Source organism: Vulpes vulpes, unplaced genomic scaffold (genome assembly GCF_048418805.1).
Source record: "Vulpes vulpes isolate BD-2025 unplaced genomic scaffold, VulVul3 u000000678, whole genome shotgun sequence".
NCBI lineage: Eukaryota > Metazoa > Chordata > Mammalia > Carnivora > Canidae > Vulpes > Vulpes vulpes.
Window position 1 is genome coordinate 1,136,198 of NW_027325803.1, and position 23,844 is coordinate 1,160,041.

General features: G+C 55.3%; 1 protein-coding gene across 8 annotated transcripts in view; it reads right to left on the reverse strand.

The window, feature by feature from the left end:
• The window catches only part of CCDC33 (coiled-coil domain containing 33), a 104,932-nt gene that overhangs the window by 47,797 nt on the left and 33,291 nt on the right, over positions 1-23,844 (reverse strand). For 7 of the 8 annotated variants that reach the window (XR_011999292.1, XM_072746008.1, XM_072746011.1 and 4 more), the window contains 8 exons: positions 22,176-22,309; positions 17,686-17,795; positions 15,728-15,844; positions 12,675-12,766; positions 11,457-11,577; positions 5,547-5,676; positions 4,838-4,971; positions 3,863-3,934 (listed from right to left, as the gene is read on the reverse strand). Coding sequence is in view for 7 of the 8 variants with exons in the window: in XM_072746008.1 (XP_072602109.1) it covers positions 3,863-3,934; positions 4,838-4,971; positions 5,547-5,676; positions 11,457-11,577; positions 12,675-12,766; positions 15,728-15,844; positions 17,686-17,795; positions 22,176-22,309 (910 nt within the window). In the remaining variant the exon portion in view is untranslated. Of the gene's footprint in view, positions 1-3,862; positions 3,935-4,837; positions 4,972-5,546; positions 5,677-11,456; positions 11,578-12,674; positions 12,767-15,727; positions 15,845-17,685; positions 17,796-18,173; positions 18,266-22,175; positions 22,310-23,844 lie in introns of those variants that run through there. The other variant, XM_072746013.1, reaches the window with a different exon arrangement.

Here is a 23,844-nt window from a genome sequence, read left to right on the forward strand (position 1 = left end):
ACTCACATATTCATCTACACACACAGCTCCAGCTTAAAGCAGATCACTCTCAGCAGCAGGTGCCTGTAGACAAGTCCCATCAGAGGGAAAAAGCTTAACCCATGGCCAACAGACCTAGCTTTGAGCACAGTCCATCTTGTCATTCACAGAACCTGCAGGCTTTGCTGGCTAGTGTGCCAGGCAGCATGCCGGATGGCTGACCGTGTGCCAGTATCCCCAGGACTGGGGGCTTGCCAGGGCTGCACGGAGGAGCCTGGGGGCACAGAGAGGGTGGGCTCAGTGGGAGGTGGTCATTTCTCTCTGTTGTGGCCACCAAGCCATGGGACAGGGCACTTCTGGTGGTAGTAAGCATCCTGTCATGGCAGAGTAAGGTTAAGTCCACCTGCAGTGGATGTTGTCAAGGAGAATCCTGTCCAGGGTGGGCTCCTGAGAGACAGCTCTGTGGTCTCTGCCTGTTTGGAAATTCTGCAATACTCTTGTTCCCAGGGCTCTGACAATGGGTGATGTGGAAGCAGTAGGTGTGGGGGGTTGGTGTTCACCAAAACCTCAATTAATCAGGATAACATGTCTCTGTCCTATGGAGGCTCAGGAGAAAGAGGATGTGTCCTCAGGAGGGTGGTACCTAAATAGGCCATGTGTATTTATTTCTCCTGAAGCATCACCTTTCAGTAGCACATCTGACTACTTGCAGGGAATTGCCCTTGAGATGGAACCATTAGCCACATGGACGAGGGGCCCCAGGAGGCCCGTTATCCCAAGCCCCCCTGCAGCCAGAGTGTCCTTGGGATTCTAAGATCCCAGACTGCAGGCAGTGGCTCATGGAGCTTTGAGCAGTGTTTGATTTGAAAGATGGAAGAAGCAATGGTCGTGGTCCCTCAGGCAAGAATGCAGACATGAAGGCCAGGTACCTTCCACCATGAATTTGCAGACAACATCATAGGTGCAACAGGAAGAGGCAAGGAATTCAGAGCCTGTCAAGTGTTTGCTCTCACTGGGTTTCATCAGGCCTCTTACCAGGAGCTGATGCTACTCATGAACTCACTTGGTGGTTGTCTGGTCCACATTCCCTGGATTCCTCGAAGAATGCAAGCTTTATGAGGACTGTAAGATCTCTCAAACCAGGACAGTATCTGCTACACAGTAGGTGCCCAATAAATGTTGGCAGTGGCACAGAGAACACCAGTGTTGTGATCTTGAGGGCGATGGTGAGTGAGGGAGCTGGGGCTGGGCCCTCTGGGCTCAGCTACGACACCATCCACCTGTTCATCAGCTCTCAACACTCTCCCACCACCCCTAGCGAGAAGGATGCCAAAAGGGCTCAGATGCTAGCAGAGAGCCAGGTCCAAGCCCGATGAGGGTGAAAAAAGGCAGATGGGCTCCATGGCTGCCAGTCCCTCCGTCTCCTCATTGTATCCACAAGGACAGCCAATGAATGGCTTGGGTGCCCTGGCTGCAAGAACCTATGTGGAACCCACCACATTTGCCCCAGAATTGGAGTTCAAGATTCTAGAATCAAAGTGAGTCAGTTATGGGCCAATTCACATGTAGTGTCACCAAGGAACAGTTTAGCCACAAAGATATGCAGCTTCTGTGCACGCCAACAGGGGTGTGAAAATGTCTGTGTGGCAGCCTGCATTGTGTGCGAACATGGGTATACGCATTAAGTGTGTGCACCCTTGCAAAGGGGGGTGGGGGTGCACACGTGTGCATGTCTGTGCATATGGGACCGTCTCATGCGATGGTGTGAGGAGTGTGCGAGTGTGGAACTGTGTTTGTGTGTGAATGCTTGGCTGCAGAATCTGAATTTCCTCTAGTACTATTTTCCTGGTTCACACCCAATCTTGATCCCTTTCTTTTCCTTTCTTCTCGGAAATCCATTACTGAAAGGTTTTTTTACCCGCCTCCAGGGGGAGGGGGGCTGGGGGAAGGGGAAGCTAAAATCACAAGGCCCAGATCAAAACACTCAGCCGCTAAATGAATTCGGCAGCGTTTTCCCGCATGACTTGGAGGGATAATTTAGTGAGGCCGCCAGCTGGAAGGAAAGGGATTAATTCTGCACTTAGCACAGCTCTGGTGAATAATTCATCAATGAGACCTTTGTGCCTAGCCCTTGGGCAACTGGGGAAGGGTCTGGTCCACCTGCCTGTTGCCTGCCTGGGTCCCCCAATGGCCTGACCAGGGGCACTTGATGCTCCTTTCGGTCCTCAGGACACATGTACCCCAGTGACGGGTTGGGAGGCAGGGGCAGGTGAGGAAGGGATGGGCAGTGGCCACTGGCAGACTCAAGACCCCGACAAGAGGCGGTGGGGGGTTGAGCTCCAATCTGGGAAATCTGTGACATTTTCTCTAAGGACCCTGATTCTTTCTTGGGGTCTTTTGCTGCTTCTATGTCCTCCCCTCCCAATACCTTCTTGGTCCTACACCCGATGTGGGGATGGAGGTGGGGGTGGGAGCGGGGGGTGTGTGATGGGCTGTATCTGACAAACTCTCTTTCACCAGGAATTAGAGGAATCAGGAATTAGAAGACAATGCCGAACATTCCAGAGGGGGAAGTGCTAATGGGAAGTCCCAGGTACCTACCAGAGGCCTTGTAGGGACACATTTTTCGAGTGGCTACATTCCCAGATATGTGCCTCTTACCCTACACCAGGCAATTCCCTGTGTGCTCCATGGGTGAGGTCACAGGGCAAGTATTATCCCAGCGCTAGTGGCTATTTTTCCTGGTGTGGGAAGCTGGCAGGAGGGGGCTGACCCAGAAGTTGGCCCCTGGTCACTAGTTCCCGGGCTCATGGTCCTGAACGGCCCACATCCCCGCTTTGTGTCTGTCTTAGCATCCCAGACTAAAAAGTGGCAGAAGGTGCCTGCCAGGAGCCAAATGACCAGGGTCCAGCCGGGACTCAGAGTCCAGGGAGCGCTGGCTGGAGGAAGGGATCCCATCCATCAGGCGGGGCTCGGCCGGTAGTAGCTTTCCACTTGGATCAACCCAGCTGTGGTAGGCAGGATTCCAAAAACGGGTCCCCAAGATTTCACACCCTAATCCCCAGCACCCATGCCTATGGGGAGCTATGACCCCGGGGATCACGTCACGTGGCACAGTTGACCTTGAGATGGGTACATTATCAGAGTGGGCCTCCCCCATCACATCAGCTCCTCTAAAAGCAGAGGGTTTTCTCTGGCTGTTGACAAAGGAGAAAGCCAGGGAGTTTTGAGGTATGTATGGGGGGGATTTGACATCCCTGCTGGCTGAAAGGTGGAGGGGGGCCCTGGGAGAAGGAATGTAGGTAGGCTGCAGCAGCCGAGAGGCCCCCCCGGCTGACAGCCAGCGAGGAAACAGAGATGTTGGGAGCCTTGGAAGCACACTCTTTCCCAGAGCCTCCAGAAAGGAATGCGACCTTGCCAACATCTTGACTTGAGTCGCGCCCTGTCGGATTGCCTACCTATGCAAGTGTGAGCCCATAAGCGGGTGTTGTTTTAAGCCGCTAGGTTGTAGCAGTTTGTTACACAGCCATGGAAGCTGACATCCTAGTTGTAGGTTTGTAGGACTTGAACAAATCCTAGTTGTAGGACTTGTAGAACTTTGATCCCAGTGAGGCAGGCTTGCCTTGGGCTGAGTTACAGGCCGACTCCCAGGCCTGGGGGGCCTCTTCTCTCAGCCCTCCTCTTCCTAATCTCAGTTTACTGTCTCGCTTTCTGGAGCCTTAAATCACCCTCAGACATTTCTAGCCAAAGCAGTGGTCCCCTCCTCCCCAAAGCCTCTGGCCCCAGCCCCTGGACAAGGCCAGCAATTGTGCAGGGGGTTGGAACCCACCACGGGGCTACAGGAGCTGGCGCTCGGCTGCCCTCTGCATCCCCACAGCCTTACCTCAGAGGAAAGCAGCTGGAAGGAGATATCCACTGTGGGGGCCTCACCATTCATGGTTTTCAGCTTGGTGTCCTGGGGAGGAGAGCGGAGAAGTCAGTCCATGCTGGCCAGGGCAGCTTCTGCCTCTGATCTGCCCGTTGCTCTGGATTCCTCAAGGGGCCTGCTGGGGGCTCTGCCTGGGGAGTGAGAGGGAGGCAGGAGCTGGTCCCCCTGCCTCTGCTCACCCTCACTGCCTCGAACTTCCCTTCCCGGCTCCACTGAAGACCTGACTGGCACTTCCAGACCTGCATCCTGGCACAGGGGTGAAAGTCCCATTTACTGAGGTCTATTATGTCAGGAAGGCCAGAAGTATTTTAGGGGAAAAGGTGGCATAGAAATAAACCATGATGATTAATTCTTATTGAGAACTTATTCTAAGCACTTTACACATATTACCTCAAAAAAAAAACCTCACTGCAACCTTATGAGAAAAATTCTATTACTATGAATCCATTTTACAGACAAGGAACTTGAGCCACCAGGACTCTAATTTTTCCCGCAGTCAGATAATCTAATGAGAGGTGGAACCAGAATTTGGACCCAGACAGGCTCTAGAGCCTGGGCTCTTGGCTCTCTTATCCTACAGAGAGATCCTATAAAGGCACGTTGATCCCGTTTTCGAAGTGGGCACTCTGAGGTTCAGAAAGTCTAAGAAACTTGCCCCAGGTTGCACAGTGAGACCTAAGGCAAGTCAGGATTTAAACCCAGGCCTATACTCTTGCCACCGTCCGGTGGGGCCTCCCTGTGCTTCTCTTCCTGTTGCTGGGGCAGGAGCTTGGGGAACTCCTTACACTCGAAAGTGGTCGGCTTCCGTGGTAGGGGCCCCGGTGGAAGCTGCCGGAGAAGCTAGATTCACTGGTGTTAGTGGGGCAAGGTGGAACAGGGTGGGGTGGGGCGGGAGCAGGCACCGGCATGGGCTCTGTTGGGGGCACTCACAGTGATGGGGAGCCTCTCCACACGAAGCCCATTCAGACCTTTCCCTGCCAGCATCTTGCGGTACAAACGGCTCTTCAGTGGCAACACGGAGACACCCAGGGGCTTGCTGAGGGTCCAGGGCTCACTGCCTTTCACTGCGGGGAGGACCAGCTGGGACTCCGACCAGAACCCCAGCCAGGCCCCCGGGCCCCGTGTTGGAGGCTCCAGCAGGCGCTCGATCCTCTGGTTCCTAACATCCCGTTCTCCCTCGCCTCACTTCCCTGCCTCCTGGACTTGCCCTGCCCAAGTAGCCTCCTCCTCTGCTCTTAGGGCTCCCTGAATTCAAGGCCAGCTCTCCATATTTGGTGTTTCTAGGTTGTACGTGGATCTCCCCCGTCTCTGCCCTTGGGGGCCTTACTCTCTCCGTGGTGGAGGAGCGCCTGCCTGGCTCCCTTGTCCTTTGGCATGGGCAGGACACACGGGTCCTATTCCCATATTAGATCCATGCATTTTTATTACACGACTACCCCCTCCCCATGTGCCTGTCAGTGAGGACGGAGGGATAGATCCCTCAGGGCTCACAGCTTGGAGGGGAAACTGGCTCCCCGCAGGCGCTCCTCCACCTGTCTGCATGCACTGGGGCGTCCCTCAGGGGGTGGAGGCAGGTTGTCTGAGCACCCTGGTCCTCAGGTCCTGATGCACGGCTGCCCCGGCACCAAGGGGCACTTACTGGAAGTCGAGGAGTAGTATTCCAGCACCAGGGCTGTGTCTTCTGAGAAGTTGGTGGCTCCATCTCGACCTTGGAAGAGGAAGGACTGATTCCACGAGGGCAGCTCAGGGGGTCCCCCAGGCTTGGACAGCTGAAAGGAGACAGTGGGAGTCGGTGGCGGGGCCCTGGGTTCTCCCAAATATAGCCATACGTGTGTGTCTACACACATCACAAACGTTCGTCCCAATTATAAAAGCAACAGACGTGTAATGAATGAATTTTGGAAAATATGGAGAAGTAGAAGGATTAAAAAGAAAAACCCCAGGGATGCCTGGGTGGCTGAGCCAGTAAATCGTCTGGTTGTTGATCTCAATTCAGGTCTTGGTCTCAGAGTCACAAGTTCAAGCCCTAAGTTGGGCTCTGCACTGAGTGTGGAGCCTACTTAAAACAAAAACAAACAACCCTCCCCCCAAACACCGTAGATTCCTACACTAAAGACAACCGTCCTAAGGCTGTGTGTTTCTTTTTTTTTTTAAGATTTTTATTTATTTATTCATGAGACACACAGAGAGGCAGAGATGTAGGCAGAGGGAGAAGCAGGCTCCATGCAGGGAGCCTGACATGGGACTCGATCCCAGGACCCCGGGGTCACGCCCTGAGTCAAAAGCAGACGCTTAACCACTGAGCCACTCAAGTGCCCCAGGCTGTGTGTTTCTTTCTAGTTTTTTCCTAAGCCTATTTTGTACTTAATTATCCTAACATCCTATGCTTTTCATTTACTGTGAAAATCTAAGCATATCCAGAGTCACAAATAATACTTGGCATCCATGATCTCAGTAGCCAGAGGATATTTTGTCACGTCCAGGTGCCCTGGTTTCCCCCTTCCCACGTGGCCCTACAGTAACACTGCATTGCATATTCTTTGACATGTATTTCTGTGTCTCAAATCATTTCCTGCGTACCCAAAATGGGAATGCTAAGTTCAAGGATGTGCATTTTAAGGCACTTGACTACTTGTGGGTAAACTTTTCCTAAAGAGTTGCGCCCACTCACACCCATGGCTGGTGGTGTCATAGATGCCAAAGTAGACATGAATTCCACCCTTGGCCCCAGCCCCCCTCTGCCCCACATGGGTTGCAGAGGCTCTTCAGATGCCTGAGCCTTGGTGCATTGGCAACGCAGGCCGTCGGGATTTGGGGGATTTGATAGCACACCAGGCCCCAGCTGGGGCACGGGCGTGAGTCATATTTACACAGTGAAACAAGATGGCATTGACTAGAGCCCCCGAATAAGGGGGCTACATGGGACATTCCCGACGGTGGTCACAGAAGCTGTCTTGCAGGAAGCAGGACCAGGGGATGGCTCTGAAGCAAGACATGGGCAGGCAAAGGGGAGGAGGGAGGTCTTCTGGCTGGGAAAACAGAGGTGGTGGTGGTTCCAAGCATGGCAGGGCTGGAGGATGCCTGGAATAAGGCTGGACTCCAGGGGGAGGAGGCCTCTGCAAAGGCTGGAAGGTGGGACAGGAGGAATGGAGCACAGCAGGCAGCCCTGCATGGTCCCCACACAGGGAGGGGCTGGGGTCGTTGGTGCAGACTCCCCCGGAGGCTGCCTCGCCTTGTCTGTCCCCAGCCAGGGGCTGTCAGTGACAGTGGCAGCCGCTCCCACCTCCCGCTCCCCTGCGGGAACCCGTCATTGCTCAGAAAGGTCAGCACAAATGCACCACTGGCTTGGAGAGTTATTGATGCAGGATCTTGAAATATCAGTGTGGGTCCACCCGCCCCCGCCCCCGCCCCCGCCGCAGTGGCAGGCCCTCCTGCCTGTCACACTAATGTGTCCGCTCTTGTTCTCTGAGGCCCAGTCCGAGGTTCAGCTGTGTCTGCCTAGGCCCCTGCCCCTGGGGACATGGGCTGCAGTCACTTTGGGGCTAGGGGTCCTGAACACAGGGACCGTGACTGGGGTGACGGAATGTTCCTGAGAATGGGCTCTGGAGGGAGCTCAGGGACAACCACGCGGCCACCAGGCCAGGCTAAAGAAGCTGCTTCCAGGTTCTGTGGGGCTTGGGAATGGTCTTTCAGGACTGATCCCCAAACCATGCCCATCCCAGAGCTGCCCCATTCTCTTGGGAGCCTCAGGGGCCTCCCCATAGCCCGGACCATCTGCCAGGCCCTGGGGCACTCAGTCCTCTTCTTCCCCCATCCCTTGCTCCCACCCTGGAAGGGGGACATTTAATGGCTGCTGGCTGTCCTCTCTGGGGCCTGTTAATGTGTCCAAATGGAGTTGACTAAGCAAGAAATAGTGTCTGACTGCTCAGTAAGGACAGGTCTTTCCCTGAATGGGTTCCCAGGAGGAGTCCTCCAAGAGAGATCCCTTCAGACCTCCACCTGGGGAGAGAGGAGCGGCTTCTCTTGCGTGCGCAGGGAGGGACGGAGGGGGAGCGGCAAGGACTCCAGGTTAAACCACCTTCGTAGTTTGATGCCAGGGCCCCGGGGAAGGTGCTGGTGGCGTGTGTGTGGCAGGGTGGGGGCAGTGTGTGTGGTGGGGAAGCCACTGACCACAGACAGTAATGGGCAAGGCCATGGCGGGCTGTAGAATTAAGGAATGTGATTAACCCTCCGCTGTGATCTTCAGCAAAGCCATTAACCCCTGGCCACTGAGGCAGACCTGCCTTCCCTGGGGACAGAGCCTTCATTACGTGGGCCCGTAGGGCCTCCTCGCATTTCCCCTGGGCCCCCGCATCCACACCCACACCTACCACAGCCGGCTCTGCGCATCCTGGGGAGAGGCTGAGGCTGGGGGACCTCGAGGGAGCTAGGACACCCTGGCTCTGGACGCCTGCCTGGCCACCAAGATGAAAGTTCAGCTGAACTCAGCCGAAGCGCCTGGGGGCGACTCCATACTCTATACCTTAGGAGTGCTGCGGGGCATCTCGGGGAGCTAGAGTCAGACCCTGTCCCTTCTGGAGCTCACCATCTTCCTAGGTGATGGGACACGGACACGGACACACACACACACACACACACTCCTATGATCCATGCAGAGGTCTAAGCAAGTATGGGTGGTGGGAGCTGGGATGTTGGAGGAGAAAGCAAGGCTGGGGGGGCGGGGAAGATCCGAGGGAGGGGCCATTCTAGGCTGGGTGCAGCAAGACCGGAGAGGACAGCATGTATGCGGACACCTGGCTACCCAGCGTGCCTGCCGGAAGCCTGTGGGGCTGGACCAGTAGGCCTGGGAGCCGTGACTGCACGCCAGGGCTGCGTCCTGTCAGCCAGGGGTCCAAGGGAAGGGCCTGAGCGGAGGCCACTCCCATGGTCCATGGGAGAGACATGGCCCGCGACAGGGGCCCCATGAGAGCCTGGGTGCCCACAGGCGTGGGAGCTGAGTTAGGGGAGGACAGTGGGCAACTTCTTTCTCCTCTGTTTCCTCCCCATCGGCCAGGAACTCTGCCTCAGCTCTGCAGGGAGGGCAGACCAACAGGGGCAGCCTGTCGGGCAATGGCCCCCCCAAAGGTGCAGGGTGCAGCAGGGGGAGGAAGTGCTGAGTCCTGCCCCATTTTGGGCCCTGCGGCCCAACTGTCCCTTCACTGACCGTCGTGCCTTCATCACCAGGCTCCCAGGGGCGTGAAGCCGACCCTAAGGGCCACTCTCCTCCGTCCCAGGTGACCTGCTTCAGCTGGTGGCCCACCCCTTCCCTGCACCTGTCACTTAGAGACCCCAGGGTGATGCCACACCCCCCATAATTGGCTGAGAGGAGTGCACATGACCCAATTCCGGCCCATGAGACAAGAGGGGAGCATCCGGGGACCTTCAGGAAAGCCGCAGGTGCAGGTGCCAGTGCAGAGGGGAGGCGCTCCCTCCTGGCCCTGCCTGGATGGGGTGCCCCGACATTTTGCTTCCAGGAGCTGTTAGCCAGCTGCAGGTGGCAATTCGGGGGTGTCAGGAGCAGGTCCTGGGGACACCGCTGACATGGTGCATCCACCAATTCTGGCAGCTGCCTGCCTAGGGCCCGTGCCCAGCGTGACGGCAAACCTCGTGGGGCCTCATCCCTGAGGTGTCTGTTACTTGTGGTCTCAGGGGGCATCTAACACTGGGGGAGGAGCAGCTCCGACAGGACAGCTTCGACAGAGCCCCTAAGCCCCTGCCTCCACCCCCCACGCTGTGCGCACCTGAGCCCTTTAGAGCGCACCTGACAGGCCAGTAAGGGTAGGACTCTGGGACTGGAGGGACCAAAGGCCACGCAGCTTGCAAGTCAAGAGCAGGGGGCAAACCCAGGCGCGCCAGGCCCTCAAATCGCTGCTGCAGGGCTCGGGCATGTGGGCAGGGTGGGGAGGAGGTCACAGCAGCTCAAGGTGTCAGGGGGCAGGTGGCCCCGGACACTACCTGGCCCAGCCACTACCCCTGAAGTCAGGTGAGGCGATGGAGGCGCAGGAAGGGAAAGTGGAAGGGCAGCGTGAAAGCTGCTGGCTGGCACCCACCCCCACTTGCCCCCCACCAGCAAGCCTGCCCCGTCCTCGCCGCCCGCACCTCTGTGAGTTCTCAACCTGCCCAAATGCCATGTGGCCTCATGAACTTCGACAAGTGTCCTGGTGTCCCAGGGCCCCTGGCCTCCATCCGCCACATGCGGGAGGCCCTGGAGACAGGTCTCGGGAGCTAGGGAGCTTGGTCCCCTCTGCTACACAGACTGATGGGGCAGCAAAGGCAGCTGGAGAGGGCCCGGGGTGGGGAGGGGGCTCCCTCATTACAGCAGCCAGGCCTCCTGCCCCTCGGGATCACCTGCTGATTGGTTCATAATTTTCTGGGCAAATGCAGGGCCATGTGTGAGAGGACTCTGGGGAAATCAGGCCAAGGATTGGTTTGGGTTTGAAGCCTCTATCCCCCGGGTCCCCCTTCGTCCCACCCCTCCCTGCCACCATCATTCTTGTCCATATTTGAGCCTTCAAATGTGCTTGCCTTTAAATGAAGGGGGCTCCAAAGGGGTGCCTCATTCTGTATTTGCCATGCCAGACATGAAGAGTGGTGGGCAGACAACAGGAAGGACTTCCCAGGCACCCCTGTCTTCTTTAAGGCTTCTAGGAATGTGGGGACCATCGTGTGGGGCAAACTCCAGCTGAAGTAGAGACTATGGGAAGAGACGGACCCGGCCATTCCCTGGTACCCAGCCGCAGTCTGCACACCCCTCCCCCACGTATTCAGACACACCACTCACTCTCCCCTCTGGCCCTGAATGTGCATCTATCTTGTCCTACGCACCCCAGCTCCACTCCCGTGCTCTCGTTCCCTATCGCCCTGCACAATCCCTCCCCTATTAAACACTCAAGAGTCTTGTGTCTGGATACCCACTCCAATCAGCCAGGCTTCACGTCCCTCTTGCCTCGAATTAAAATTTATTTTTTATCGTGGCAAAATGCAGACAACATAAACTGTCCCATTTTAGCCGTCTTTAGGTGCACAATTCAGTGGCATTAAGTAAATTCACAATGTTGTCTAACCATCACCACTATCAATTTCTAGAACGTTCTCACCAGCCCAAACAGGAAACTCTGTACCTATGAAACAATAACACCCCCGGCCCCCCAGTCCCTGGCGAGCACCCTTCTACCTCCTGTCTCTGCGAATGTGCGTACTCTAGGGACCTCCTATCAGCGGCTTCAGACACCATTTGTCCTTCTCTCTTGTGCCTTTTACAGGCCTGACAGTCCCTCCTGGTTTGTTACTAGGTCACACACTACCTGTGTGGGTGTGTGACCCTTTCATGTGCGTGAGGCCTTCTTCCCTGGACCAAGGGCGCCCTGAGGGCAGCTCCTCCACAGCACAGGAGGCTTGGCTCTGGAAACACAGTAAACCCCTTAGGGGTCAGGGGAATAGCCCAGCGAGGGAGCCAATGAATAGACACGTGGGTGGGACACTAGAGGTGCACGGGGAGGGGGGCGCGTACCTGAGGGCACCCGTTCTGGCTGCCCCGAGGAACGTCGAAGCGCATCACGGATGGGTTAGGGAAGGAGAGGCGGGTGATGGGCAGCCCCATGGAGGCTGCATCCTGCTTTATCTGGTTGACCCTGGGGAGGCAAGGAGACAGTCAGCCCACAAGTGCCGCGGGTGGCTCAGGCCTGCAGGAGGGCGCAGGGCTCTGGACACCAGGACAGGTGATGGACCCTGGTCCTTCTGATCACCGGCCCAAGGTGTGGGAAAGCTCTCTGGGTCTGGAGATGAGCCGTAGCTCCCAGGTTCTCCCCATGACTTGCTGTGGCCTGGCCACATCTGACTGCCCCAGCGGCCCCATCTTTAAAAAGCCCTGCCATTGGAAGTCCTTGCCGGAATGACCCACCCTGGGGGTGGCAGTTCTAGTTTAGGTCAAGGGGGACGTGGAGGCTGCAGGGGCAGGGTCCAGGGTGTGTGTGTGAGCGAGCGAGCAAGCAAGCAAGCATGTGGCCATGTGCCTAGCTCTTAAGAGGGCTGGGAGGGAGTGTATCAGCTTCATTCCTTCAATAAGCAAGGAGTGTTCACAGGTCAACAGATGTGTGGCACAGTCCTTTTGGGCCAGAAGAGTCAGAGGAAGTGACAGAGGCAGACAGCTGATCCCCAGGAAATGGAGCTGTCACACAGGGCCCATGTGCACTGGGGGACTCCCCATGCTGTGTGACCCTCAGGGGCCATGCTAGCCCAAATACCCTTCCTGAGGACGACAAATCTACCAAACCCCCAAAGGTGGTCTGGGGAGGAGGGGCACGAATTTGGCTGGAGCCAGGAGACCTCAGGAGGGTGAGGGAGAGGACTCACAGGAGGGGCTAAAGGTCATGAAGTTCTGAGCGGACCCACAGGCTGCCTTCTTTGGGAAAGACCATTGGCTGGAGCCTTGGTCCTGCGCTGGAGTAGGAGGGGGGACTGTGGGAGGGGGAGCAGGTGTGGAGGGTTGAGGACCTCCTCCACGTGCTGGCTCCCGTGCAGGGAGTTCTGAGCCGCCCCTTTCCAGGCAGGGACTGTGGGCAACTTCCTCAACCTCAGACCCCAGTGGGAGGTTTGAAAGGCCTTGGGGAGGGGAGGGTTCTAGGGTTCCTGGAATCAGGGCCTGTGGTGGCAGAGACAGCCCTTCCCCTCCTCTGTCCTCTGCCCTGCCCGCCCTCTCCTTGCCCACACCCGCCTGGGCCCCACTCACTTAAAATCATTGTAGTTGGGAACCACCCTGGCAATGACCACCATGGGGTCACGGTTGTTGACCAGGGGCTCATTGACTCCCCGGAGAAAGACCTGGGGAAGAGAGGAGGCAGGTGTGCCTTGGGTGGCTTTGAGCCCTCTCGGGGACAAGGCCAACCCACCTGCCACCTTTCTCCCCAGTAATGAGCTCATCCCTGCCTCCATCTGCCTCACTTACTTCCTTCTCGGCTCAAAGCTGCCCTCCTTCAGGCTCTGACTAGGCCTTGGGAAGGCAGGGGGAGGACACGGATTCTGTCCCCATATACCTCCACTGCCCTCCCGAGTGACTCCTGATCTGGCTCCTGGCCCTCACCCCTTGTCCACCAAATGGGCTCCCACTTGCCCCTCAGCGCTTACCCCAACCCCCTAACTGTGAGTCCTGTGGCTCCTCTTACTTCTGACCCCATCACTGGCCTCTGCTTTTATTTTGCCCCCCAACCCATCCCCTTTCCCCAGCAATTTAATACATGATGGCAAAAACTGCTTTCGTGAAAAATGAATTAGACCATGTCATTCCCCAGCTTGAGACCAGCAGTGACTCCTCCCACTGCCCTTGGAATGAATTCCGTAATTGTTACCATCAGGGCCAAGGCCTGCATCTGTTGGCGGGTCTGCCCTCGGCCCCCAAGTCCTCCCTTGCTCCAGCCTCACACGTCTCACCCCTCTGACCTGCTCACTTGCTTCTGCCTCAGGGTCTCCGCACATGATGATCCCACTGCCTAGACTCCCCACCCCCCCACCCCTGCCCCACCCCTGCCCCACCCCAGCAACTCAGTGGCTGGCTCTCTCTTCCCTTAGGGTTAACCGTCACCACCTCTGGGAAGCCTTCTGTGACCACTCCTACCAAACTAGCCCACCCCCTTCTCTTAGCCCCCCCCCCCCCTTCCTCGGCAGGCGCTCCTCATAGCCTGTGTTCACTCTAATTTCTCTCTTTTCGTGTTCTGTCCATCTGGCTGGAACCAAGTCTCCAGAGGGGCAGAGACCATGTCTACCTCATTCACTGCTATATCCCCAGCTGTTAACAGACACACCTGGCACAGAGTAAGAGCTCGGCGTGTGTTTTCGGGATAAATGAGCTCCATTTATGAAGGAGAAAAGTAGGGGACCGGGGAGGGAGAGGCTGTGTTTGAGTGTGAGAGAGACAGAAGTGCTGACAGCTGGGAGGGGAGGAGAAGAAGCCAGGCCTCAGGGTGGGGCTGGGCTTGAGCTGCTCTTGGGGGATGGGTGAGGGTCCTGATTACGGGGTGCTCTTGGGAAGGCAAGCAGTGAAGGAAGGGGCTGTGAACACAGCTGAGGGGCCACTCATGAAAAGCTGGGCCACTGTGTTACCGAGGCTGGTCCCTGCTCCACTCTGGGCCTGAGGATCCCAGCTCAGACCCTGAGGGGTGGGACGTTACTGTGTTGGTCCTCCTCGCTCTGACCTTCATGGGGAAGAGGGCACCTGGGACTAGGGGCTTGCTCTGGCTCTTCTCTCCTCCTCCCTGCGCACTCCCTTCTAGGCCCCTCTGCCAGGACCATCTTAGCTGGTAGCTCACAACTCCCCACACGTGTGAACTGATCAGGCCTTAAAAGAGTGCTTAGGAAAGGGCTCAGTGGCTCAGTGGTTGAGCGTCTTCCTTTGGCTCAGGGTGTGATCCCGGAGTCCTGGAATCAAATCCCGCATCGGGCTCCCCACAGGGAGCCTGCTTCTCCCTCTGCCTGTGTCTCTGCCTCTCTCTGTGTGTCTCTTATGAATAAATAAAATCTTTTTTTTTAAGTGCTTAGGGCCTTTCAGGGTTCACTGGGGTCCCTGGAGACTGAATCCCTGACCCAGATTCAAAGGACTGGATCTGATGTGGGTATTTCAAACTTTGAGTGGGGCCAGGAGTCTGGGCTGGGGGAGTCCACTGCAGGGCTGTCGGGCCCTAGAGCTCACAGGGGCTCCAACAGGTGTAGGGGCTGACAGTAGGCCTCTGAGAGGTGGGTGGTCGTGGCTAATTTACACCTGTTCAGCGCTGAATGGTCAGGTGTGAATGAGATAGCTGCCCAAGCCCACTTGCTCATGACAGCCAATAAGTAACAGAAGCAATTTCTCTTCCCACTGTGCTCTCCAGTCTGCCATCAGAACCAGAAGGGGGGACAGCTGTGCTGGGGCCAAGGGGTAGGTAGAGCGCTAGAGACTCTATACCAGTAATTCTGGGGGCTGGGGTGGGAGTAGGGTGGGTCCTCCGTGGAGACTCCTGCAGGCCAGGGTTCTGCTGGGTCTTAAGCAAATGGCCTTTTCACTGTGGGGTGTGGCCTGGGAACAGCAAGGTCGAGCTGTGGCCACTCTTCCTTGTTGGAAAGGACATAATGTAAAAGGGAGGGAGACTGGAACAGAGGGAACCTGCAGGGCTGACCTGCACTAGCATACAAGGTGGCTATAGGGTTGTACGCCCTAGATCAGGAGAGAAAACAGGAAGAGAATATGGGCCAAAGTGGGGGCTTCCCCCCCACATGAGATTCAGGCAGACAGAAGCCTTTGGTGATTCTCCATCCTCCCTTCACAGTGTGTGTGGAGCAGAACAAGAGATGGCAACGTTAGGGCAAGACTGTGTCCGGAAATGCTGGGAAAGGTTAGGCCTCATTTTCATCTCTATCCCTGTCCCTGTCATCCCAGGGCTTGTTCTTCACAAAATATTTTGGTTATTCCTTTTTGTAAAGATTTTATTTACTTATTCATGAGAGACACAGAGACACAGGCAGAGGGAGAAGCAGGCTCCATGCAGGGAGCCCAACGCAGGACTCGATCCTGGGACTCCAGGGTTGCGCCCTGGGCCGAAGGCAGGTGCTCAACCACTGAGCCACCCGGGCGTCCCTATTTTGGCTATTCTTGTAAAGCCCTGTTGCTTTTTCCCTCCTTGGTTTCTTTCCCAGATACCCCTCTCTGCCTCACAAAGGCTAATCAGAGGTGGCGAAGGGCAGGGCTTGGAGGTTGCTCAAAGTTTGCCCCTTCCCCCCTCCCCTTCTCCCCCCCAGGGACCCCAGTCTTGGAACCTCTAGAGCTGTGTGGTTGCTGCCGATGTAGCGGGGGAAGAAGCTGCCCTTCCGAACGACGGTCGCGTACAGGTGGGTCTTGGCAGTGGCTTCCTCAGCTTTTCCGGACTGGGCGGCCTGGGGACAGGGTGAGAGAAGAAGACACACAAGAAGGAGAGTGACTAAGGGGCAGGCCCTGCCATAAATCCAGCCCTCTGCAGACAATCACTTGGCATTGCTCCACCGGGGCTCCAAGCTGATAATTAAAGCTCATGGTCCCCGCGAGCCCTTCCAAGATCAATATAATAAATCTTTCCTTTTCTATTTGAATATTTCATCACCCTCACAAGGACCACTGCCTGACTGCTCTCTTCGTGAAGGTGTGATAACAAGGCCTGTGTTTTGAAGTGGCCAGAGAGCCAGAGGGCCTGGGTGATGATCGCAGAATCACAGCTAAAGTGCTGAGTTTTCCAGGTGAGTCACTCACTGATCTCTCTGGGCCTTCCTGTCCCTGCCTGTCCCAGGTACCTCATCCAGGCTTAGGGAAGGGGCTTATGGAAGGTAAAGACCCCGAGGCCATGGTTGAGGAGGTGCTTGGAAAGAAGACTGGTGCAGGGCCTGATGGGAAGTGTGGAGGAAAGAAGGGAACAGAACTAACCCAAAGTGAGCACCACTATGTGTCAGGTACTTTGCTAGGGGCTTGACGCCCAATTGTTGCATTTGACTGACCAAATGGATGCTCAATGTCTCTCTAGTTTGCCAACGAGAAGCAGAGACCTAGGGGGTTAAGCAGCTTCCTATGGATATATACTTAGCAAGACGCAGACCCCCGATAGGAGCCCAGGCAATCTTACACCACATTGTTCTTTACTCCAAACCACAATAGGGGTCTGGAGTGCACATTGAAGGGAAAGTAGTGCTTCTGTTCATCTCTGGTCCAGTGCCTAGCACACAGTAGGTACTTACTAAGTACGTGAGCACTGAAAGAGTGAGTTCTCCCTTCCACCAATCAGCACTGGGGAGAGGGAGTCGGTGGGGGAGCTGTCCTGGGGAGCTCAGGCCACAGACTAAGGCACCTGCGGCTCCTCACTCAGGCTCATGCCCAGCTGCCTACTAGAGGGGTGCACTCCAGGGAACAGTTTCCCTCCCATATGTCCCAAATTTCCGGGGCCTTCCTCCTGCCAAGGCAGTGTGTGGAGACAGCACAGAAAGAACTGACCTGGGAGACAGTGTGACCCGGGCTCACCCTCCACTCTGCTACTCATTTGCTCTGTCACCCATGTTGAGAGGATTCCTCTCTCTGGGTCTCCAGCCCTATGTATGCAAAATGTAATTCACCTTGAGGATTAGAGATGGTGTCTAGCTCAGGACCTGGGACATACTAGGTACTCTGTAAATACTGTATTTCTTTGATTTTTAGATATATTCCCACTTTTAATGTATGAAATCAGAAAATATCTTTTTTTAAAAAAAGATTTTATTTATTTATTAGAGAGAGAGAGAGTACATGAGTGAGAGCAGGGATGAAGGGAGAAGCAGATGCCCTGCTGAGAAGGGAGCCCAACACGGGGCTCGATCCTAGGACCCTGGGTTCATGACCTGAGCCTAAGGCAGACATTTAACCAAATGAGCCACCTAGGCGCCCCTAGAAAAATATGTTTAATTGGTGTATTCATTTAATGTAGAAGATGTTCCATGCTATTGGGCTATTTTACAGAGATGAATTTGGAGAATTCCGAATTCTCATGGAAATCATTCACGTAAAAAAAAAAAAAAAAAAAAAAAAAAGAGGAAATCATTCACATCTACCTGTCAGGAGCTGGGTTTCTTGAGTCTCATATGGCCCAAGACTTGTCATACTGCAGGATGAGCATGGGAAGCTCTGAAGGAATAGATGGGGGCATCAAGGTGGTTCCCACCTGTTCTCCCCCTACCTGTCTCAGGCCCACATAGGCCCAGGGTCCAGGGCCCTGACTCACCTTCACCAGCTCAAAGTGGTAGGGGTGGAAGACACGTAGGTACTTGATGGGGATTTGGTAGGACAACAGCTCCTCTTTCTTTTTATTGTCTACCACCTTGAGGATCACATCTTAAAAGAGAAAAAATGAGCACAAGTTCAAAACAGGGCTGAGCTGACCAGCATTGCACTCCCAGTAAAGTGAGCCAGTGGGAGGTGAGAATGTAGCTGAGAGCAGAAATCAGGGGCCATATTAAGGAACCAACATGCAAGTATACACATGTGGGACATACACACACAACTTCACAAGCACTGTGTGAGCCCCAGCCCAGAGCAAATCTCCATGCTAGGTGCTGTTAGGATCCAAAGATGCAACAAAGATGTTCCTGTGGTGCAGAAAAACCCAGCCCAAAGATGGGCACACACAGCATGGAGCCCCCATGGCAACAGACACACATGTGCTAGCACAGAGACACACACACAAGCAGGCGTAGTACCCCTTCCTCTTACCAGCTCCTCAGGCAGGGAGCGGAGGGCTTATCTCCCACATGTTGCAAATGTCTCAGTCTCAGTAAGGAAATGTGATCTGCTCAAGAAATCTTTCAATACAAATATCAACAAAAGTCTACTCCAAGGAAATGAAAACTAGTCTAACACGAAGAACTATGCACCACTTAGAAAACAGCCTCCACGGAGACTACATTTTGTCATAAAATGCATGAACTTCAGGATGAACTGTGAGGAGAATGCCAATGACCTGGAAATAATCATGGCGATTCTGCTTGGTGAGCACCTGCTGCATGCCAGATATGGGAATGGGTGCTCCTGAGCCATTATTCCAACAAATCCCCACTGCAACCCCTCAAGGATGAATCACCATCTCTGTTTTTAAAATGTTAGTGGGGGGATGCCTGGGTGGCTCAGAAGTTGAGCCTCTGCCTTGGGCTCAGGGTATGACCCCAGGGTCCTGGGATTGAGTCCCGTATCCGGCTCCCTGCTGTGAGCCTGCTTCTCCCTCTGCTTGTGTCTCTGCCTCTCTCTCTGTGTCTCTCATGAATAAATAAATAAAATCTTAAAAAAAATGTTAGTGGGGCTGAGAGAGGTTAAATAACTTACCGCCAACACAGATCTAGTAAATGGCTGATGGGAGAGGTTGGACTTGTGACCTTGGAGGCATCTTTCCACTCTGGAAGTCCATGGTTTGAGGAAGAAGAGGAAGTGGGGAAGGAGGAAAAGGACAGAAGGATGGAGGAGGAGAGAATAAGGGAGATGGAGGAGGGAAGCATCTAAAAGTTCTGGAGAAGGATGGGAAGGACAGGTGTATCTGAAGGAGACCGGAGCAGCCCCTTGCCTCCTGCCTCCTTCTCGAGACAAGGCCGTGTCAGCACCACGGACAGCTGCCGGCCATGCGGGGTCAGCAGGCTGGGAGCCCTGTGTGGTTGGGTCACTTGGAACTGGGTGGGTCATTTGGATGAGCATGTGGTGGCGGAGGAGATGGAAGAGGAGGAGCGTTTGCTAATTACTCTTCCTCCCGCCGCCCCCCCCCCCCCCCCCCCCCCAGATATCCTGGATACATAGAGAGGGAAAGACACTTGCCAAAGTCCTTCGAGAGCTGGCCATATGGGATCCGTGCCAAAAGGAAAGAAAGGGAAATGGGTACCCAAAAGACTTAAGGTTGCCTTGCAGGACGTAGAGTAAGACAAGGGATTTGAAGAGAGGAGACCTGGGTTCCAGTACGAACACACCGACTTGCTCTGTGGTCTTTAGTCAGTCACTTAACCTCTCTGAGCTCCATGTTCCCGTTCTGCAAAATGTTAATATTTTATAAAGGAAAAACCTTATCCTTCTCCTAATATTGTTGTAGGAAGGGAAATGTGTTTTTCAAGCTATGAAATTCTAAGCAAATGCTCCGTGTAGCTGTCACTATTTTCCTTCTCATTAACCATCTGTAGTGCTCTGTATACTCACCCAGCCCTGAGCAGAACTGAAAAAACTCAGCTGGAGGATTCCAGTGCTCCCAAGCTAAAGCTTCGGCAGTAGCTGTGGAAACTGTAGCCCCTCATGGCCACTACCCATGGGCCCCAAGTCCCCAAATCTGGTCGGAATTTGCTGAGGCTGAAGAAGGGGTATTTGCATTTTCCCCCTACCCCAAGCTCTGTGTGGGCAGCCAGCAAATGAGCTGCAACTGGGGGTAATGGACAGCCACCCCTCCCTGTTCCTGTCTCCATGCTACAAACATGCTTCATCAGCTTCTTCTCTGGGCATTGTGCCCTTCCAGCCTCCCCCTGTTCCCTTTGTGTGGCCAACAAGCCATTTCTGTCACCCGCCTGCTTTGGCCCTGACATGGGTCTGCAACTCCCCTTTGCTTTTCATTAACACCTCCTTGAGCTACCTCCTCCCCTCCCCGCCACCTCTTGGCTTGGCCCGTCTCCCCCACCCCCACCACAGACATCACCACAGCAACCGGTTCCAACCAGGTTCCAATGAGCATCCAGCTACTTCAATCTGCAAAGAGGCGCCTGCCAATAGTCCCTGCCTATCCAGGAGGGCTTCCCTACCCTCTTATTCTTTCTGCAGTGCGTCCTGTGCCCCTGTCTGCTGCACAGATGGGCCCCAGGGCCACTGACTCATCATGTCCTTTCCTATAGTCACCCCAAATGTGCAGAGCTCAAGGTGGGATCCCAGCCCAGGGATCACTCACCACAACCCCTAACTTCCTGTCAGCCACATAGATGCATGCATACGTGCACACATACACACACACTACACACACGCGTATTGCCAGGCACACAACACATTGTGACTGCATGTACGTGTATATGTGACACACAGACACACAAGCCTATGGGCACAGTCACAAGCGCGCACTCCACACACCGCATTCACACACACGAGCCAATAGGCAGGCATTCACAAAGACGTTCACACGCAGGCACACACATTCATGTGCATGAAGTCCTAGATAATTTTTCCTCCTCTTCCACATATTCTTTTTTTTTTTTTTAAGATTTTATTTGTTGGGATCCCTGGGTGGTGCAGCGGTTTGGCCCTGCCTTTGGCCCAGGGCGCGATCCTGGAGATCCGGGATCGAATCCCACGTCAGGCTCCCGGTACATGGAGCCTGCTTCTCCCTCTGCCTGTGTCTCTGCCTCTCTCTCACTGTGTTCCTATCATAAATAAATAAAAAATAAAAAATAAAAAAAGATTTTATTTGTTTGACCAAGAGAGAGCGAGAGCACATGCAAGGGATGCAGCAGAGGGAGAGGGAGAAGCAGGCTCCTCCCTGAGCAGGGAGCCTGACTCAGGGCTCCATCCCAGGACCCTGGGCTCGTGACCTGAGCCAAAGGCAGACACCTAATCGACTGAGCCACCCAGGCGCTCCCCTCCTCTTCCACGTGTTCTTAATTCACCTCCACAGCCCCACTTATCCCTTTATAGGCAGAAAAATATCCTCTGGCTTGACCCACATCTAGCTCCTTCCCCTTTTACTGGTGTGCCTCCTGTGCTTTGTTCCTCTCCTGCTCCCTGGTCTGTAGCAGCTGCTCTCTGTTCTTTGTGAGGCAGACAGGAGCTCTAAGTCCTAGTGAGATTTCAAGAGCAGAAGGAAAGCTGGTCCTCTGAGGGGAGCCTGTAGGGAGAAGCACCGCCTCAAGGCTTCTTGCTGACGAAGCCTGATGCCAGTGCCCACAGCTTCCTGGCATCTGCCAGTCTCTACTCCTGTGTGCCCAGCCTGAGCTCTCGCCCAACAGTGGAAACCATGAGTGCACACACATACACAGGCACCTGGAGATTTTGGTATGAGCCCCAACTTGAAAAACTTAAATTACCTACAGTGTTAGAATTTGCTAAAAGGCAGGACTGGAAATGCTTCTAGGGGTGGGCTGGGGGAGCAAGAACTATCAGGCAGTTTCTAGAAGAGTGCACCTTGCCCTCAGGAAGCACAGGAACACTGCTCTCTGTGACAGTGGGCAGTGCCGAGGAGACAGGGCAGGATGAGGAGCCATTCTGGGGAAGCAGCTCGAACACTGGAACTGCAGTAAGAGCACATGTGCTGTTCCCAGGCTTTCCATTTACTGGCTGCCTGAGCTTGAGCCAATAATTGATGTTCCCTGAACCTCAGCACTCCCACCTAAGCAATGGGAGCAGCATCACTTCTCCCAGGAGGTGTGACTCCAGCGAGCCACGTGTGGGGATGTGCCAGGAAGCTGTAATGCGCTGGTTCAGTGGGAGACGGTAGTAATAACAACCATGAAGATGATAACAGTGGCCATAAAAAGATAAGCTTTCATTGTCTGGAAAATTCATTTATGTGGAACAACTCATTTTTCGAGCAGACTGAGGAGATGAGGCATGACAGTATTATGTTTTTTTTTTTTCCTTTAAAGTGCTTTTAACTGAGCCCAAAGAGGTGTTCAGGTGGCTTCCAGCTGAGTTGAGAGGGAGGCTGCCTCTGCCCCGCACACCTCCCGCGCACACCAGCCATGTCGGCCCCCACCCCCCGCCCCGCCTCACCTTCTCGCCCCGCATCCTCAGCTTGCAGCTCCACTTTGACCGTGTCCCCCCAGATGGGGGCTGTGGTGGGCTCTGAGGTCACAGATGTGACTGCCTTAGCATTCTGGTTCTTCGTGTCCTCCGATGTGGTTTTCCTGGGGAGGGGAGGAGGAGGCTGGGTCAGAGGAAGGATGTCCTGCCTGCCGCTCGCCCCTCCTGGACTCACTGTCCATAAATCTGAGCAAAGCGTGGGCAAAGAATGAAGAGCTCCCTCCGAGGCAGACACACTCCAGTCATCCCAGGCCCAGGGGACACTGGGACTCTCTCTTCAGCTCCCCTGACTGCCCGGGTGACCACACTGTCTTGCTGACCACCGCTGAGGCCTCCCTGTGGACTCGGGCACCAGAGGCCAAGGGTGGGGATGGGAGAGGGGATAGATGCCTTGCCTGTCTGACTTCCTGCCCCCTGTCCAGCCGGGCTCCCCAGCAGGCGCCTGTGTGCATAGACTCCCCGTCCTGCCTCTCTCCTTTAGATCCTGTTCAGCGGGAGGAAGTCCCTGGGCAGGGCAGCTGTGTGGTGCCCGCCTGGCTGGCTTCTTCTTTGACCTTCGCGTCTCTAACCTGCTGGCCCAGGTTCCCCAGGCTCAGCCCAGCTTCCCAGCTTCCCAGGCTCTGAGCGTCTTCAATGGAGCGCACACATGCTCCTGCCTTCTGCAGCCCTCCCTGCGCCCGGGGCCCTGGGCTGGGCACTGGCGTGGGACAGGCCATGAAGGGTCGTGCGGGGCCAGGCCGTGCAAGGTGAGGCGAGAGCTTGGGCCCTCTGCAACTCAGTGCATGCCACAGGGTATCTGAATTAAGTGTCCCTGGGCTCCTGGGCCATCAAACAGTTCAGCGAGTTAATACTTCTTCTGTTGAGGAGGTTATTACGTGGGGCTGTAAATGGCACTGCTACATTAACTGCAGGGATCATCCCAGAGCCTGGAGCAGGGGAGCCACACCAGGGACCTGGGAGGGGGAGGTGCCATGCACGGTGGTTTCCTAGGCGGGGAGGCGGGAAGCACAGATGGTGTCCTCACCAGCCTCGGACCCACCCCTGGAGGCCCCCAAGGGGAGTGTGGGGTGGGCGAGTTGGCCCAGGAGCTCAGAGCCAATGTGCCCCATGTGGGAGCTAAACCTGCTAGTGGCCTTCGTAGCCCAGCCTGTCCTCCAGGAAGCCTTCTGGCTCCCCCCACCCCCAGGTCCTCACTGCTTCCTCCGACCTCTGGACCTGAGGGATCTAGCAGCCTGGGTCTTTGCTCCAGCTCGCCTACTGGATGCCTGCGGGCAACTGTTCTTGCCAGTCCTGTCTCCAAACTCCCTCTGCTTCAGCGGAGGGCCAGTGTGGCCTGGTGATGACAACAGGGTCCCTGGAGTTCCAAAATCCCAGCTCTGCCCCTTAGTGGCTGTGTGACTTTGGCAAGGTCTTGCTGAGCTTTGATTCCTTCATCTGTGAAAATGGGGCTGGTAACGCAGGGCCATTGTGGGCAGGGAATGCATTCGTATGTGTAAGTGCATGGCCGCTTTAATTGCTTTTGGCCTGGTGTCCCCCCATCTTGACCCCCAGTCTGGATCTACCACTGGGGGGGGGGGGCTCTCTGGCTGCTGTGACCATGGTATGGAGTCCCTGAGAGAGCACCGGCTTCAGGGACCCA